Source organism: Dermacentor variabilis, chromosome 3 (genome assembly GCF_050947875.1).
Source record: "Dermacentor variabilis isolate Ectoservices chromosome 3, ASM5094787v1, whole genome shotgun sequence".
In the NCBI taxonomy this organism is placed as follows: Eukaryota; Metazoa; Arthropoda; class Arachnida; order Ixodida; family Ixodidae; genus Dermacentor; species Dermacentor variabilis.
In genome coordinates, this window is record NC_134570.1 from 240809463 (window position 1) to 240826954 (window position 17492).

Consider the following 17492-nt stretch of genomic DNA (forward strand, 5'->3'; position numbering starts at 1 on the left):
ACCAAATGAAAAAATGCCACACAGTCACACATTTAGTATGGCCATTCTTACAAAACATTGAGCTTCAAAATGGTGCCACTTGTATTGCTGTAGATTAACTTCAGTGAAAGCTACATTTGTTTGAAACTTCAAATGCGCTTATTTCAGTTGAATGTTTTTGCACACCGTACTCAGCTTTACAGGTGTTCTTTCTGGGTTGTTTTCGGCCAAAAATGTCAAGGGTGGTATCATTTTATTCGCACTGAAATGATCTGGTGGGTGATGCTATTTTTATTACTTTTGCACCGTCATGAAAATTACATTCAGGCATAGTACTCGCTGCTAATTAGAAAAAAATGTTCATAATAAATGCGACATTGTTTTCTTGTCCGTTAGATGCTTCCAAATGAATAAAGATAGCATCACCCCATACAGTAGGTCTTTGGCAATGGTGTCATGCATTTAGTTCTTGGTTTAGCAAGACAGAATAGTCAAAAAGCCCCATAACGAGTTTGAAATTAATTTCTCTTCAGACCTCAAATCTTCTGAACTGCTACAGCTATCAAAAATCGAATTATAGATTTGAAATCAGCACGAAAAATTACCCCAGACAGTGGAGTTTATCAATGATTCACCCAAAAATAAGAAAAAAATTTTAGGACCCACGTCCCCCTTTAAGTAGGCGTAGCCACTCATATTTCGTTCTTGCGCTTTTTCTGGCTTACCAAACGTCTTATCGTTGTTAGAGTGGTGTTTTTGGTGTTGTAGAATGGTAATTTACTGATGCAGAAGAAATCATTTTTCGCTTTAGTGTCCCTTAAAGGGGGGACATGGGTTGTGGAGATTATTTCCTGCATCTTATGGCCAAATCTGATGAAAATATACAAGCATACTTAGTTTTTCGTGCTGATTTCAAATATGCAATAATTTTTCTTGTAGGTTCATTAGTTCAGGAGATTGACAGTGCTGCCACTCTATTGTTTCCGGAGACAATGAAAAAAAAAAAACAACTGCTCAGCAGAAAGTGAATATTATTGCATAGCTAGATACTATAATGTGCAATAACTGCAATGCTGCAAAAAGTTTTTAAATGAAATTTTAATTAGCCATTCTGCAGGTGATCAAAATTCCTTGACCTAAGGCTACCACACCAAAAGAAAATCCATAAAATGGGAATGCACAAATTTGAAATTCTGCTTTCAGCACTTTGTAATATGTAGATTAGGCTTTCTGCTAAAGAATTAGTGCTCTAGCTGTTCTAGATCATGAGATATCCCTTTGACAGTCTAGTGAAGTGACCCAAAAACATGTTTTGAGAAAAGTGAGAATACATGCAAAACCCTACTTTATTTACAAATTTACAGCTGTAACAGCTCAGTAGGCACCAGGCATGTAGTCCTGCTGACTCCCAGCCCCTGTGTGCCGCTTCTTGAGGGACTGGCGCAAATTTTCTGACGCTTTGCGTTTCTTGGCTGATGCTGCCATTCGACACCTACCGTATTTACACGATTGTAAGTCGACCCCCCCATATCGCTTGACCGAAAAAAAAAAAAAAAAAACCCGAGGGCGCATTCGATAACGAAAATTTATTAGTAGCTGACATGGTCACTGGACTACTCGTCTTCACTAGTGCTGTCATCATCGTTGCTGCGGTCCCACAGCGCGTCGTGGTCCAGCGAAATTTCAAATTTGGCAAACGACCGCACCAGGACATCTTGCAGAACAGCAGCCTACGCCAAATGCACCCAACCACACGCAGCTGTCAGGGAGGCTCTTTTGACAGGTCCGGTTGGCGTAATTTCGCAGTCTTCTGCCACCATCCACTCGTACTCACGGCGGAGCAGAACCTTAAAATTACGGCGAAGGTCCAGGCTTGTTTCATGACCACGTCACACTTCACTGGCAGGGACCGATCACGCATTTCAGCGACGCTGCCGCAAGCTAAGCCTACAGCTCCGCAAAGCGTCCAGACTTCGGCACGTGGGAAATTTCTCACTTGCCGCCACAGGGTGAAAATTTCGCTTCGCTGCAGTCGCCACTCTCGCACCACCCGCTTGGAAACATCGAAATTGCGGCCCGCTGCGCAGTGATTTGTTTCTTCGGCGTAAAGGATGGCAGCCCTCATGAACGCTGCTGTGAACGAGTGCCGAAAGATTAGTGGGCCTGCTTAGCGACGACTGGGGAAGCATAGAAGTAGCACGTAGCCGGCAGTCAAGTGGAGCGCGTCAAAAAGTTGGTCAAACCAATGCCAATGCCTTTAAACAGAGAAAGAGAAACCCGCGAACGGTGTCTGCTTTTCTATGAACTACCGATACTCCCCGCAAGCGCCGCCGTTCTAAGGGTGCCGCCGCAAATAGGAACAGCGGCGCTTCCATCAACTATTGACCCCCCCCCCATGAGTGTTGCATGCACTGTAAGACTCTCAAAAATGTGGAAAAACCCTTCCGAAAAGCAAACAAACACGCGGGATAGCGAAAAGATACGGGTAGGACCATAGAGCAAACATAAAATTGTAACTACCCTGTAGCTCTCGTTGGTATCGCTTTTTTTGGCGGGGCCATGTTTTGGTTTCGATTGTAAGTCGACCCCCCAACTTCAGACTTTCAAATTTTAAAAAAGGGGTAGACTTACAATCGTGTAAATACGGTATCTTTCTCGGCCATGAGGGTGCGACTTTGCTCGCTCGGATTTAGACATAGTTCTTTCATTATGTCCTTTAAGGCCCTTGCCCTTGCACACAACGATGTTCCCAGTATGACCCACATTCAGTTCTGCGTAAAGTTCGCGAACCGACCATGCGCAGTCGCTCGTCAGATTACGCGCCGCGCGATCAACTTCGTCTTCACGTAGCTCTGGCACGTTTTCGTGTGAAGAGCCCGACGGCTGATGCCCATCAACGAGACAAACGTCGTTGAACGCGGTCTGTCGGTTCCCCGTTGCCTGCATGGCACGCGTATCCAAAACGTTCAAAGCAAAGGGTTTCATTCGTTCAGCACTCTGACCGCGCGGCGAGCTCCACACCGATGCAATCTCTCCACAATTTGCGCACATAAAACCATAGAGTTTCTCACTATAATACCTAGAGGGAAATCTGGCGCCACCGTCTATGGGAGTTTCTTATGGGGGCACCGTGCCGTCGTGGGAATGACGGCATATGTGTCTGCGAGGCTCGTGTTGGCTGGTGTTGTAAGAGGCTTCGTCTAAAACGTGGATATGGCTACATAAATAACGCGCTCTCAAAGTAAAATCCTAATGTTTCCATTCACGCATATTACATCTTTACTCACCCACGATGCATGACCAAGCGAAGAAAAGCAAGAACAGACGACCAGCTGTTACAAAGCGAGCGCGAACCTTGTCTGTCCTCCAACTTTAGCGGCCCGCTGATATTTTTTACGTAACATATAGTCGTACACGCAATAGCAAGTTTTCATAGTTAAACAAAACATGTTTTCGCGTAATAATAAAGCTAAAATAGCTTTTTACGCGCTGTTTTAGTAGAAAATGAATCATTGTGACAGACGGAACGGTACTTGCCAGGCGCGTCTTCAAGGTGTCCTGTCTCTCCGAGAACGATGTCAATCCGAAGTCACAATATACCGGCATTCCCATGCATACCACAGCGCAGCAGCGCCAGATTTCCCTCTAGGTAATAGTGACAAACTCTATGCATAAAACGCAGCTTCACAGCGAGTCCGTATTTATAAGGCACCACTGCAGATGTTGCAGTTCGCAAATGTTGAAGTGTTCACGGCACTCAAATCCACAATCGTAAACGTAGTCCCATCAGGCGGGCGAAGTGCATCGTTGGTACTGTCGCCCACAAACTCGTGTTTCCTCTCCGTCGCTGGAGCGGAAGACAACTCCGATAGCTTTGCTTTGGCTTTCGCTTCCTCCTCCTCCCGTTTGGAGGGTTGCCGGTAGATCGTATCTTGCCATACGCAAGTGCTGGGTCGAATGGTCCACGGCAGGCGGACTTGTCAGTATCGGCAGCAGCCGATGCGGTCGTTAGGCCTGCCGTTGCTGCATCGACGATTTCGGCATCGGTTGCTGAGGTTGTGGCGTCCTGAGCACTTTGCAGTGTTGAGCAGCGTTTTTTGAAGTTTTCGATGAGTGTCCGTCCCACTTTTTGCGCACCAAACTTGTGCCGCGTTCGAAATTTGCGCTCCGTTTCAGATATCGCGTTGACACTGGGGCAAGATGGCGCACCTCAGTGCGCGGCTCCAAGCGTGGAGCAGGCGATGGCCATGCAGTTCTGCCAATCCGGAGGCAAGCTCAAATCACATGCACCAAGTGACGAATAGGAGGGCGTTCTAGTACCTTTTTTGTCGCGCATTTTATAAGTGGCCAATGGCTGAATGGGGCCCGTTCTGGCGGGAATTTGAAGGGAAAAGTCGCCTCTTTCAAATGAGACCAAGATGTCCGCGCTAGCACACGTGGAAGAACAGGCGCGCGTTTCGGAAAATATGCCGTTCAGCGCAAGTTCCGCCTGAAATTCAGCTAGTACATGCTGTATAAGGCGTCACTGCGGCTAAAATACTGATGTTATTGCTATGAAATTAACAATATACAGTAAACTCTCAGTTGTACGAACGTCGGTTTATCGAATATTTCAGAATAACGAACTTTTTAAAAATCCCCAGCAGTTTTCTTACAGATTCTATGCAAAAATGTTTCACTTAAACGAATTTCGGAACAGTCAATATTTCAGTTGAATGAACTTGCTCAGAGGACCAAGGCTTATTTTTGTCATCAGCTGGAGGTCGATAGCAATACATTGAAGACTATGCACAGTGTGACAGTGCACTGATTACCTGTGCTGGACAGACGGATCTGGAGATTGTTTCCAGTGTTCGTCCTGAAGAAGAGTGCGACGAAGAAGAGGCAACTGCCGAGCCAGTTTCAAGCCCTATGACTCTAGCTGAGGTTGTAGGGTACATTGGAAAGTTGAGAAACTTTGTGTCTCAACAGCAAGCTGTGCCAGAAGAAGTGCACAAAAACATTGACTCTTTGGACAGTTTTGTTACTTCCTGTGCTTTAAATGTACAAGCGCAGAAGAAGATTACATATTTTTTTCTAAGTGAGAAAGGCAGCATTACAACTGTTATGAACCTTGTACTTGTTGATATGTACAAATTCCATTTCACACATTTCTAACACTACGGATGCCATGTCTTTTGCTCCATGAATTGTACTTCAAACTTTTGACTCTGTATGCCATGCCTTATGTTGGTCTAGTGAATATTCAGTTTAGTGAACTATTTCCTTCGGTCCCTTGAAGTTCACTCAAGTGAGAGTTCACTGTAGATGCAATAATAGCTGTACATTCTAAAAATGCAATAAGAAAAATAGTTTTTTTCCCGATTTTTGGTCGCCACAACCCGTGTCCCCCCTTAACATACCATCAACTGTACAAACGGATGAAAGAGAAGCCCAATATGCTTTTATGCAAGTGCTGCCATCATGCAAAGATAGTGCGTCACATGGTACGTTGCCAAGGACATGCATGCTTAGGAAAAGGGGGGTGCAGACCATGCACCCATGACTTCAGAGAAATTTCCCCATTGTACTGCACCAGATTCACAGATGCAGCTCCAATACAAGGCTAAACTAGCCTTCTATCTTGTACTTGGCAGGCAAAATAGCGTTAAAAAATGTGCGTATTTCTATGGCAGCTTTTCAAGTACACATAAAGGCATACAAATACCAGGACAGAGAGAAGGAGTAACTCCTAGCTATCAGTACTTGTCCCATATTATCTACCATGAAATGTCAACCAGCCGACTCATTAAATTAAAGACAATGGCCCCGTGATGGTTTTTCCTTCAGCTGCTGACAGCATCCACTGCTGCTCTAGTGTTTGGGAACGAATGTTTCATTGAGGCAGGTAGAACAGTGTCAGGAATGCCTCCCTGTGATGATTGGCCCAGCATTTGTCCATAAGAAGGCTCACCTTTTGGAGAAAGGAACCTCAGCTGTAACAGTGACCTTGCTCTTGTCCTTGTCCACTGTGATCACTCCAGAGAGATTGTTGGTCTTGCCATTGTACTTGATGCGCTCACGCAGGTAGCTGTCCTGCAGCAGAAATGATGGCGACGAGTTGTCAGACCACAAATCAGGACATATGGGACATTGTTTTGTTTCCATTTTTACTTTTGCAGAACACTGAGCGAGCTACCATAAGTTGTGAAACAGCCATTTGACCTTTCAGCGCAGCGATAACCATTTTTGCCGCAGTGTCTCAATATCACCTGAAATAGTCAACGAATATAGCAGAGCCGGTTCTACGTGCAATAAAGCAGCATTTGGGATAAAAATTAACAGGCTAGTTTTATTTAATGTTTAACATTTCCCTTTGCGCACATCGCAGTATAAAGCCACTTGTACTATTTTGACTTGCAACTGGCACTTGTACATTTGCCGTGCTTGAAGCGAGCGAGAGAGAAAAAATAATGATCACAAAACGAGGACATGCAAGGAAAACCACACCGTATACATACATTGATGCTACTGGCCCATGCCATTTCAAAGTATCTTTTGGAACAGCCAAAAACACATTTTGGAGCAGCAAAATAGACTTTAGGAGCAGGTTAAAGGGAAGCTGAAAGGTTTTCCAGAAAAAAATGAGTGAACATCTGTACATAATGGTTTTCAAACCTCCAAATTCGAATATCGTATCGAAATTGAGCGAAAGAAAGCGCAAATATATTTTATTTCGACGAAAAGTGCAGCAGCGGACACGCCCAGCTCGCGCGTCTCGTTTCCGCCTGTGATTGGTCGGGCGCCTCATGACGTCAACCCTAGTGTTCGTCCGAACCGACCGCTGCTGCTACACATGAAGCGCAGTGCCAGGTAGTTTGGTGCTGTTTTTCTGAGACGGTAATGGAAAATTTAGAGAGACCGCTTTTCTGAGGAGTTCGGCGTTACTCCCTACATGTACGAGCCAATTGCGAAGAGCCGGCCTCTCGAAGAAGCAAACGATGCTGGTGCGAGCAGTGCTTTCGACGCGAACGAAAGCGCAGTCTTGGGATCTCCTCGTGTTGGAAATGCTCTTTGGTGAATATGTTTTTTGCAAAGTGATCTCGCCGATCTTTCGCCAATCTAGTGAGCTCGTTTCCAGTCAAACAACTGCAGTGTCGTGTTCCTGCATGCCTCCTTGTGGAACGTAAGCGGGGATGCGATCGTCGGCATTTGTGCGCCGTCCAAAGCTGTCGGCAATCTACAAAGACGGTTTAAATGTGTGAAAAGCTTCCCGGTTCATGCAGTACGTGTAGTGACCATCTGTGCGCCACCCACACACTACTCGTAACCGAAGTCGTAAAGGTGGCGAATTCCGTCGTCTACGTGAGACGGTTGGTTTCTCGCTGTGCTAGAGAGAAGGGGGGAGCGTAGCGTCCTGGCGTGCGCCGGCTTTCCAGCACATGCAAACTCTACATTTGCACTGCGTTATGGTAGCTGCATGCAGGCTGTTTTACAACACACGTGCAAATAGAAAATTTGCGGCGCTTTACGACAAAACCTGCATCAAGGGCGGGAGATAAACATGCACCTTCCGTTCAGCGTGCTAACACGAAGGAGCTCGCAGTAAATCAAAATCCAGGTTTGGGCGAGTTCGTGTATTCATAAGGCCTTCCAACAGCAGTTATCATCAGTCAGTCCGCACTCGTGCCGTCTGTTTTCGTTGCTCCGATCTTTTCGCGCTGCGTTTAGAAAGCCTGCTAGTGGCAAGTAGTCCTCTCTCATTCTGTGGCCATATACAGCAACTGCGCTTACAATGCTTGAACTTAAATAGGACCAAGCGAACGCGTCTACGTATCACGTCTTCACACGTACGAGCTTTCTGAGTAAAATTACGCGCGGCGAGCCGTCTCCGGTTGCGAAATTTGCACAGAAAGCCGGCATGATCGGCCCACCACTTCAGTTGATGCTGCGCACATTGACTACCACTCTACATACACGCAGACGCACCAACAAAGGAATGCAGGGTCGATCGAAGCAGATTACGATGGCACGCACGCGGAGGCTGCGAAGGAACGGAACACTGGTGTTGACGTGTTTCCGGTCTCCGCTCACATCGTCAGCAGCAGCGCGCGGCATTCGACGGGGGGCGGAGCTACAGCGCAATTTTAACCGACGATTGCGTCGCTCCTCATTGAAAAAAAAAAAAAAAAAAAAAAAAAGGCCCAAATTTTGCCTACATGGTTTATAAGGTTCCCGCATCCGTATATGAGCGTCTTATTGAATTTGACACTCTTCAGCTTCCCTTTAATGAAAGCGATTGCAAACTATTTATATGCATACCTGCCAACCAGGCGAGATCAAAAATCGGGAGACCTTTTTCTCGCGCCAATGAGAAGGAGGGGGGGGGGGTTGCATCACTGTTTCAACTTCCGGTGGCCTTGGCAACTCGGTGAAACATGTTTTCCATCAGTGTATTTAATTTTTCCAACCATAGACCACTGCATGTTCCATCTTCATTAAAAATGTCCTCTGGAAGACTACGCCTGTAGTGTGGCAAGCTCAGCTTCGAGAGCATTAAAGCATCTTCAGCAGATTCATTGGCATACCTGCCAACCTGGCGAGATCAAAAATCGGGAGACTATTTGCGCCAATGGAAAGGGGGGGGGGGGGTAGTTGCATCACTGTTTCAACTTCCGGTGGCCTTAGCAACTCGGTGAAACATGTTTTCCATCAGTGCTTTTCACTTTTCCAACCATAGAGCACTGCATGTCCCACCTTTCTTCATTAAGAATGTCCTCTGGAAGACTGTACGCCTGTAGTGTGGCAAATTCAGCTTTGAGAGCATCTAACACGTCTTCAGCAGATTCATTGGCGTCTCAGGGCAGCAGCTGAGGCTAACTCTGGATAAAGAAACGAAGACTCGAGAGCAATGCCTGTGAAATTTCAGGTTGGCCACCTCCACATTCTTCATGGTTGCTTTTCAGAGTTGCATCTACAGTCGCCGACCGTTTATTCGGACCTCACGGGGACTGCGGAAATGCCAGAATAAACAGGTGTCCGAAAAAGCAGATTAAGAAAAAAAAAAAAAATCATATCCTTTATTTCCACGCACTTATTCGGGCTCGGCAGTAGGCTTGAAGAAATCGTGAATGCGCCGTTGCACGCTGTTCCGTTTACGCGCAATCAAATAAGCTCGAATCTCTGAGAGGGTCGTACAGTCACTATAGGCAGCTAAAAGCAGTCACTGCTTGTACACGCTCCGTGTGTGACGGCAGCGTAGACATGGTGCGTCATCTTCCGACTCAGAGTCATCGTCCGGCGGTGCAGCAGAAACCTGACGAATGATCTCGCCATCGTCGAGTTCTGTGCATGTCAGTACAGCAGTGTCAGCACCTGTGAAACTGCCAAATGAGACGGTGTCCGGAATCGCAATGCAACCACTGCGCAGGTCTCGGCGGAACGTTTTCCGTGTCAGTAGGGAGCACATCGGAAGGCGACAAATCCCGGCAGCCGCTGGCCGGCATTCCCCAGCGCAATCTGCGTGGGCACTGTCAGCGCCATTAGACACTTGACGTGATGTTTCCATATGCCGCGTTGGATTACCGGAACCTCGACACAGCACACAAAGCAAACACCACCATGCCGACACCAGTCGCACAAACGAAAAACGTGGCCTACTCGCAGCGTCGTGCGCGAAGAAACAAATCAGCTGCTGGGTTGTCTTGACATGGCTTACTAAGCTGAAACTGGAACTGCTGTAGAGCCACTCTATCGAACCAGGCAGAAAAGATGATGAGCGGAGATTTGCAGTAGCGCCACTTCGTGGGGAAGCAATGAGGCTCCGTTCAAAACAAAAATGGCGTTCAGCAAGTCGAACCATGCACCGGTCAGAGTCAGTGCATGGTACTCTCGATCGAGTTGGCTCAAGGAGTGTCCGAAAAATCAGACAAGAGGTTGCAAGGTGTCCGAACTTTCGGCAGTTGGTCTATGGTTGGACATTATGGTCTACGGGGAGAATGGAGGTGCCGCGAAGCAGACCGAATGATCGAGCATGTCCAAATTTTTGGAGCCCCGAAAATCGGTCGGCGACTGTACATTTATAGCGCTTCGCCTTGTCTCATTTCGGAAATATTTTCTGTGGAAGAGGCCCAACGTAGTCGCTGACACTAAGGGATAGGTTGTGTTCGACGAGGAATCCTGTAAACAGGCACTCCACACGTATGACCCTGTCGTCGCACTTGTTCCCGAGGAAGTTCACTATGTTGCCTTGCTGCTCAGCAGTACGAACATAGCTTTGATGCTTCGCCGTGGAAACGTGCAGTTTTAAATCGCCGTTGTCACCGTGATACACGCTGACGTCGCATCCAAACGTTCTACAAAATGCAAAATGTTCTTTTTGTGATCTCAAAAAGCACGAAAATTCAGAAGTTCGCAATGACTTCTGCAAATACCTTTTCTTCGACTTTGGTAGTGCCATGGCATCAAGCACACGAGAATCGTAACTTTACACGGTGCACCGCACACACGGCCTAGCCAACATTAATCATACACAAAAGCAGCAGCAACAAGATGCACCATGGAGGAAGGCATGCATGAAATGCAAGAACTACATTGGCTTTGGCTTTGGACAGCTTACTAGGCGCTGTAGTAGGCTGCTTAGTCGATGACACCGATGGTGCTACTGCTGCCGTTGTTGGTGATGCTGACGATTACGGTGCGGCTGTAGATTCCGCGATTTCGGTTTCGCAAAAACCATTATTGCGCGAACAGAGACCACTTTTCGGGAGATATAAGATAGTGATCGTACAATTGGAAAGTTCAGTAAAACATCAGGAGTCTCCCGGGCGAATTGAGAGGGTTGGCAGGTATGTATATGGAGCTTTCACTGCGGGCAAGCTACATGAAAACAGAGTGGTCACAGGTTCATAACCTCAACTCAAATAGTGCGCATAATCGGGCAATACAAAAACATGAACTTTTAGCAGTAAAATTAATTTAGCTGCTTTTTCCAGCACTAGAGGTATGAAAAATTTATCTTATTTTGCCCCGTGCTGTGCTTCACCGACATACCTATGCCATCTACCATACATGCCAACCTGAAGATTTGGAAATTCGTTACACTCACAGTGGGGGGCGCACTTCTTTTAAAAGGGGATTTACCTTTTGCGACAAACTCGCTCACTTTTTTACAACCGCAAGTGAAATCAGTGTCTTGGAGAGTAACGAGCGAAAACTCCACTGGAGCACAATTTATTTTTGTAATGATTTTGCTGTTGCCAACTTTGCCTGCTTCAGAAACTTTTGTGTAGGTTTGCTCAAAGCAAGCACCACTTTGGTGCCCCTTGACCATCAGCAGACTTTCGAGTGTTTTCTCACACACAGATGAGCGAAACATTGTTCGAGTTTTGTTCACAGTGCTGAATATTCTCTCACATTCAGCATTGCTGCGGGGAATGGAGAGAATACCCAGCATAAAACACTGAAATTCTGTGGAACCTGAACGATCCGTCTACACTTTGCACACTTTATAACTGCACCCTCAGCATGTCGCACCTTGGCTCATTCAATATGTTGGCTGGAACCTGATATGCTTGCAAGTTGGCAAACTCAATTTCAAGTGTGTCGATTGCTTCTTTCAATTCGCCACTCTGCTAGGGTAGCATAGCAGGGAACGCCACAATGAAATTACATACGCTGTTGAATGAAGCAGTTTCCAGAGCTTGGACTTGAGCAACTTCAGCCATCTTGAGATTGTAGTCATCTAGCGGGAATTTGTGCCGAATGTAATCGCAATGTACGCGGCGGTTTTCTGTCCCGCAAGGTCTTTGCCGTACGGGTATGGCTTCGACCCTCCGTTTGAAATTTGGCGCCATAATGACAATGCGTGCTCACTAAGAGGTGCTGTCACCTCGTAGGACTTACAAGCGTTTGAAATTTGTGCTATCTTCTTGGGGAGATAAACAGAACTGATTTCTAGCTTCAGCACGTCGCGCAGACTGCGGCAACACTCCTTTTGTGGTTTCGGTTTCGCCACGTGATCGCAAAGGAGGCGCGCGAAACGTCATTGTTCTCTTTGTCGGCACTCTCTTGCAGAGGTAGTGGCAGTTGATTTCTATCTTGATTGGGCTGCTCTTAGCTTGTATATAACCGCCGCTCGCGAGTTATTCTCGCTCTCAGCGGCAACGAAATTTCGCGGTTTTGTTCCACCACTCGATTGCAACGGAGGCGCGCGAAACGTGATTTTTGTCTTTGTCGGCACGCTGTCTCAGGGGCGGCGGAAGTTGATTTCTATCTTGATTGGCACTGCTCTTAGCTTGTTTATCACCGCCACTCACGAGGTATTCTCGCTCTCTGCGGCAACGCGCTTACGAAAGAGGGTGCCTCAGACCTCTGCCCAATGCAGCCGCACGCAGAGAAGACATCATGTGTGCGCCAACACAACTCGTCGCGCCAAGAGAAGAACATACACGCATTTTAGGTTTTGCAGACTGCGATAAGGCATTGTGCGGAGACCTGTGTTTCAAGGAGTACCGCACTCTGAAATGTTATTGAACATTTTGCAGTTCTGAGTGATGTGGACACCAAAATACTGTTCCTAATTTTTTTTTTTACTATTTATTCCCGACTTTATACATCTTGTACATTAGGATCCGCGATATAGTAATTTGACCACCTAGGAAAGTTTTTTTCAAAATAATTCGACCCTCAAAGGGTTAAGTACCGACGTCAGCAGAGAACTGCTCTCTCAATGCAGCTCAGTGTCTCAACCACAGAGTAGGTAGAGCTGCCAATGACTATGTCTTCACCTTTCTGGTTCTCTGCAGCTCCATAGTCAACTTCCAGCAATGAATGACATGCCTTGACAATACCTGGGCGCACAAATCTAGTCAGGAGATGCTCGTAAAGGCGGTTCAGGAGGCCCCTCAGTACATGAATCTGAGGAGCCTGTGCCTGAAGAACGTAGTTTGCCTTGTCAAAAAACTGTATAAAATTTTGGACAACAAGACAGCATGCCCTGTTTAGCTCCGATGACAATAAATAAAACAAGCGCTCCCCACGGGTCACGTGGCTGGCTTCCCCAGAATCCTTGGTACAGTGAAACCTCGTTAAAGCGTAGTTGGCCGGAGCTCGGAAAAAGTACGTACTAAACAGTAGTACTGCTTAACCGAAATAGCATGAGATCGCCCATTTACCTGTCGAAAACAGAGCTCAGAGAGAGTGCGATGAAAGGGGAAGAAACATGCAGTATCTATTCACTTCGCGCGACGACAGCGGCCTCAAACTTACTGAAGCTGCGTGCCAGCTTTTCAGCCGGCCCCCTCCCCTCTTCTCGGCAAACACTCGCATGGTAGATTCCTCGTTGGCGTTACGTTTTCTCCATGCACACGCGCAGTAGTGCTGCAGAAGTCCCGGGGCGCCTTTTCATTGTTTCATTGCCGGGTGCCGGAGTTTGGAATACTTTCCGTTTGGTATAGAGTTACGTTATCGCGCCTCGTCGTGACGATAGCATTCATGAGGCTGATGTAACACACAGATTCTGCCACTGTCGGGCCCCAATCGCCCGTGCTGTCACTTTCTGTGTCGTCCTCATCACTGTCGCTAGTCGACACTTTGGCAGCAACGGCGAAAAGTCGAACCTAGTAGCCGACATCTCTTCGCGGTCGCAGCAGCGCTGCCGAGCAACTTCGCATTCCAAATGCCACACACCGTAGTCAACAGCAGATCCCTGTCGCGTGCCAGCGCCGACTTCGTGTCACATTTGATGTCTAATTTTTCTTCTATGCTGAGCACCCGGCGTCCTTTTTATCCGAGCTTCGGCATGACGCGAGCCCTCGCTTACACAACGCCACAACATTCTCTGGCAAGGCGTCAAAATGTTGATGATGTGGCTTCACGCGCAAATGCACGGGGCGCTTGGAGGTCGTTGTTCCTATCTCTGAGGCTTGTTGTTCTGCCGGGCTGCCCGATGGAGATGACGCGTGCCGTGTTTGCACGATGAAAAGTGGAAACACTACATTTTAACTGATGCATATCCAATAAGCTGGTACGGTTTATGTGGATACAAAACACATTATGTTCAATGGCCGCTGAGTCGGGGATCTGACTTTACTACTTCTAAATGAAACTGCTGTTTAAGCGGGTACAGTTTAACGAGGTTTTACTAAGTTTCAGTTTTTTTTTTTTTTTGCTTGAGGTCGAGAATAAGCTCCTTTCCTCTTTAACACAAGTTCATCGCCGTCAGTGCTTTTTTTCCAAGGCCTGCAGCACTCTTGGAAAGATGTGCAGCAGACTTTGGGGTCAGTGCATGGTTCTTGGGGGTTTGTGAGGAAGTTTTCGGAATTTGGTATTACTGTAAAAAACAAGCTCCGCTTTGTTTCAGATAAAAAAAGAAGCCGAGTGGTGGTTTCCACTGGTCAAGCAGCCTCTTTCCCAACGACAGCCAACATGTCGACGAAGGCTTAGACGTGTTTCTGACCTCGGCACCATGCAGTTTTTGGAATTCTTTATGTTGATATTTCTGTTTCGAGCTTTTCTCTGGGTAAAAAAAAAAAAAAAAAAAAAAAAAAAAAAAAAAAAAAAAAGTCAACCAAAGCCTCATCAACCTTTACAGGAAGACATGAAGCTCCTTTTAGGGCGGCCAAGTTGAGATGGCACGGGCAACCAACCCCTATCAAACCTGGTTGAGCCTCTCTCAATACAGTAGAAACACTTTTTCTTGCTGAACGTGACACTGGCATTGTCCGAACACATAGCCAACAGGTTTACAACAGGCAAATTCCGAGACAATCTCGTCCGTAACCAGATTTGCAATCTTGTGACTCATCGCTTCCCCTTGGATTGTCCTGAGGCAAAGGCGGCGGCTTTCAACTCTACTCATTTCTTTAACCAAATATGTCGCAACAATAGGGTAAAGCTATCCTTTTGTTAAATATCCCTTTTGTTACTGCAATCCACAGTGATCGAAAATACTTGTTGTTTTAGGGCATCCAGCATTGGCAGACATTTCCCTAGCAATTGACGTCATTTTTGTTCATCCACGGGCATAGCGTTCCGCTTCTTCGAACTTGGGGAAGATCTTCCGGAAAAGTGGCCCGGCACGATCGCTGACACTCAGTGGAATGTTGTGTTCAACTAAAAACACAGTGAAGAGGCATTGTGCACGAATCACACTGAGGTCATTGTTGCTGTGTACAAAACTTGCTAGGCTTGGCTGGCTGTCCGCTGCTCATAAGTATCCCTGATGGTTTTTAGAAGCGACGTAGACCTTGATGTTAGACTTGCCGCCATGCGAGATGTTCACATCACAGGCACATGTGGTGCAGAATCTGAACTTCTCCCCTTTCTTTGACAGCATGAAGCACCGAAATTCTGCCAAACAAATTCAAAAACACTTGGAAGTACTGTCGAGGCTTCGAGCCCACCATTGCACTGTGAAGCTGCTACAGGTTGGAGTCGCACTGCAGTGACTGAAGCTGACTGCAGTCCACACCCGAAAAAAGGCAACAGGTTTGCGGAGGCACTATCAAGCTTTAGATATGGATTTGTGACCCCCTAGTAGATGACAGAAGTCATTACAACTTTGCAGGTGTTGATGATGATACCACACATATGTGATACCACCATTTGTGGCAGCGCAAGGTACCAGGGTGTAGTTTTACTACATTTTCATTTTTTTTGCGAATAAAATGTTTTTAATAAACAAGATTCATAAAATCCGAAGACTGCTCAAAATTCGTACATTTTACGGTAAATTTGGAAGTTGGCAGGTATGCCTCTACAAGATACCGCAATGTTCGAGACCAAGGGGCCGTGAAGATAAATTCTGCGGTCTCACAGTGTGCCAACTCCACAATATTGATTATGAGACACACACCCAAAGTACGGTAAACGGCCGTTTCCGCATTTTGCCATCAAAATGCGGGCTCTCTCGTCCAGAATTCTGTGTGAACTTTATCTCGTTCTGAACTTGGGCTACGAAACAAGATCGGAAGAGTAACTGGGAGTCTACAGCTACCAGTGCACGTGCACAAAGGCCGACACAGCTGTCAGGGTGCAGCGGTTTCCATCACAGGTTAAAAACCCAAATAACAGTCGGGAACCACTTGTATGTGTAAAGCTCGCTACGTTCGTGAATACTACGACCGAGCCTTGTGCCGCGGGGCAAAGCGTAGTATGGCTGCACTCAAAAAAGCGACCACTCGCGCACAGGCGTTTACTCAGAAATCTCGCAGGGAAGGTTCCCACGTCAATGTGGCGCTCCCGAGTTGTGAATACTACTATATCACAATCGTGTGGTTAAAGCTGCCTGTCAGTTGAATGTCCAATCGAGAGCCAACTTACGAATTCTGCCACTTTCATGATGCCATCCTCGACAGGATGCGTGCAGTCAATGACGAACTTGGTCTGCACTTTCTTCTTCTTGCCCTTGGACTTGGCCTTCGCGGGCCGCTTGACGTTCTTGGCTGGCTGCGTCTGCAAGTGAACGGGATAGACGCATCAATCAGCCGGCAGTCACTTAGGACTAGCGGAGCGACAACGTGGTCCGTCGCGACCACACGCTCGGCGAAATATCCAACCAATGACACGGATATTTCCCATAGAACATCACACAAGAGACACAAAATCTTAGTCTTAATAGAAGTGATGGCAAATACCACACAAATATAGCACAAAAGCACTTATTTTTCGAGAACCGTCACTTACCACGGCCATCTCGCTTGCTTTACACGTTGAGAAAGGCAAGCCATTGGGCAAGCGATGGAAGTGCCGCTCGCGGCCACGTACGCCTTCAAAACATTAATTTATTAAACGCAAGAAATATACCGCACTTTGTTTATATGCAAATAATTTTAGCAGTAATTTTATATATTTCATAAAATTGCATTTCAGGAAACATGCCCAAATGTAAGCAAAATTATTAAATGTTTGCAGCGCCCCTGCGATAGCTCTCCTTTCCTAGCAGCGTGGTGAAGTGGCGAGCCTTTGGCGACGACTGCGGCCTCGGCAAATGTCGAGTCGGGGTTAGTGGGGCGAGTGCATCGCGGGTGTGCCGTCAGACGAGGAATGCTGGCCGAAATCGCGAGTTCTGGGAAGCCGTTTTGACAGGCAAGTGGTACAAATTTCTCGCTGCTAGAGCGCGATACGCAGCCTTCGCAAGTTCGGTTCCGCGCACACGTCCGGAGCTACCGGCTGATCGTGAGTAGGCGGTGCCTGATGCGAAAACCGGTGCTGCGGCTCTGCGGCACGTCAACTCCGAGGAAACCATGGCGGCGGTTCAATCGATGGCGGTGACCCATGGTTTCTAAGCTCGGGACCCTCGCTCCAAATTCTCTGAGCTTGCGATTTACTCGCTCCGAGCGCGTACTCCAAACTGACGCGGCGATGCTAGCAGTCGACGAGTGACCAGCGTGCACGCTCACGGCCGGAGCGAAAGCTGATGAAACCGGAGTGTTTGCGGTGGGTGGGGGGGCGTCTCAGCGTTCCGCCACGAGAGTCGGTACCGCCTACCAGCATAGTGGCTCCAGGGCTTATCCGAAAATTCTGCTACATTT

At 47.1% G+C, this 17492-nt stretch overlaps 2 protein-coding genes across 3 annotated transcripts in view; one reads left to right on the forward strand and one right to left on the reverse strand.

The window, feature by feature from the left end:
• The window catches only part of LOC142576749 (large ribosomal subunit protein eL22-like), a 39916-nt gene extending 23176 nt beyond the window's left edge, over nucleotides 1-16740 (reverse strand). Inside the window, exons 1-3 of the mRNA XM_075687028.1 lie at nucleotides 16645-16740; nucleotides 16282-16413; nucleotides 5933-6054 (exon numbers count right to left, since the gene is read on the reverse strand). Of these exons, the coding sequence (XP_075543143.1) occupies nucleotides 5933-6054; nucleotides 16282-16413; nucleotides 16645-16653 (263 nt within the window). The 5' untranslated portion in view covers nucleotides 16654-16740. The remainder of the gene's footprint in view (nucleotides 1-5932; nucleotides 6055-16281; nucleotides 16414-16644) is intronic.
• A 170-nt stretch (nucleotides 16741-16910) lies between these two features.
• AP-2mu (adaptor protein complex 2, mu subunit) overlaps nucleotides 16911-17492 on the forward strand; it is an 80093-nt gene continuing 79511 nt past the window's right edge. For both annotated transcript variants that reach the window (XM_075687026.1, XM_075687027.1), the window contains exon 1: nucleotides 16911-17046. The gene's annotated coding sequence lies outside the window, so the exon portion shown is untranslated. The remainder of the gene's footprint in view (nucleotides 17047-17492) is intronic.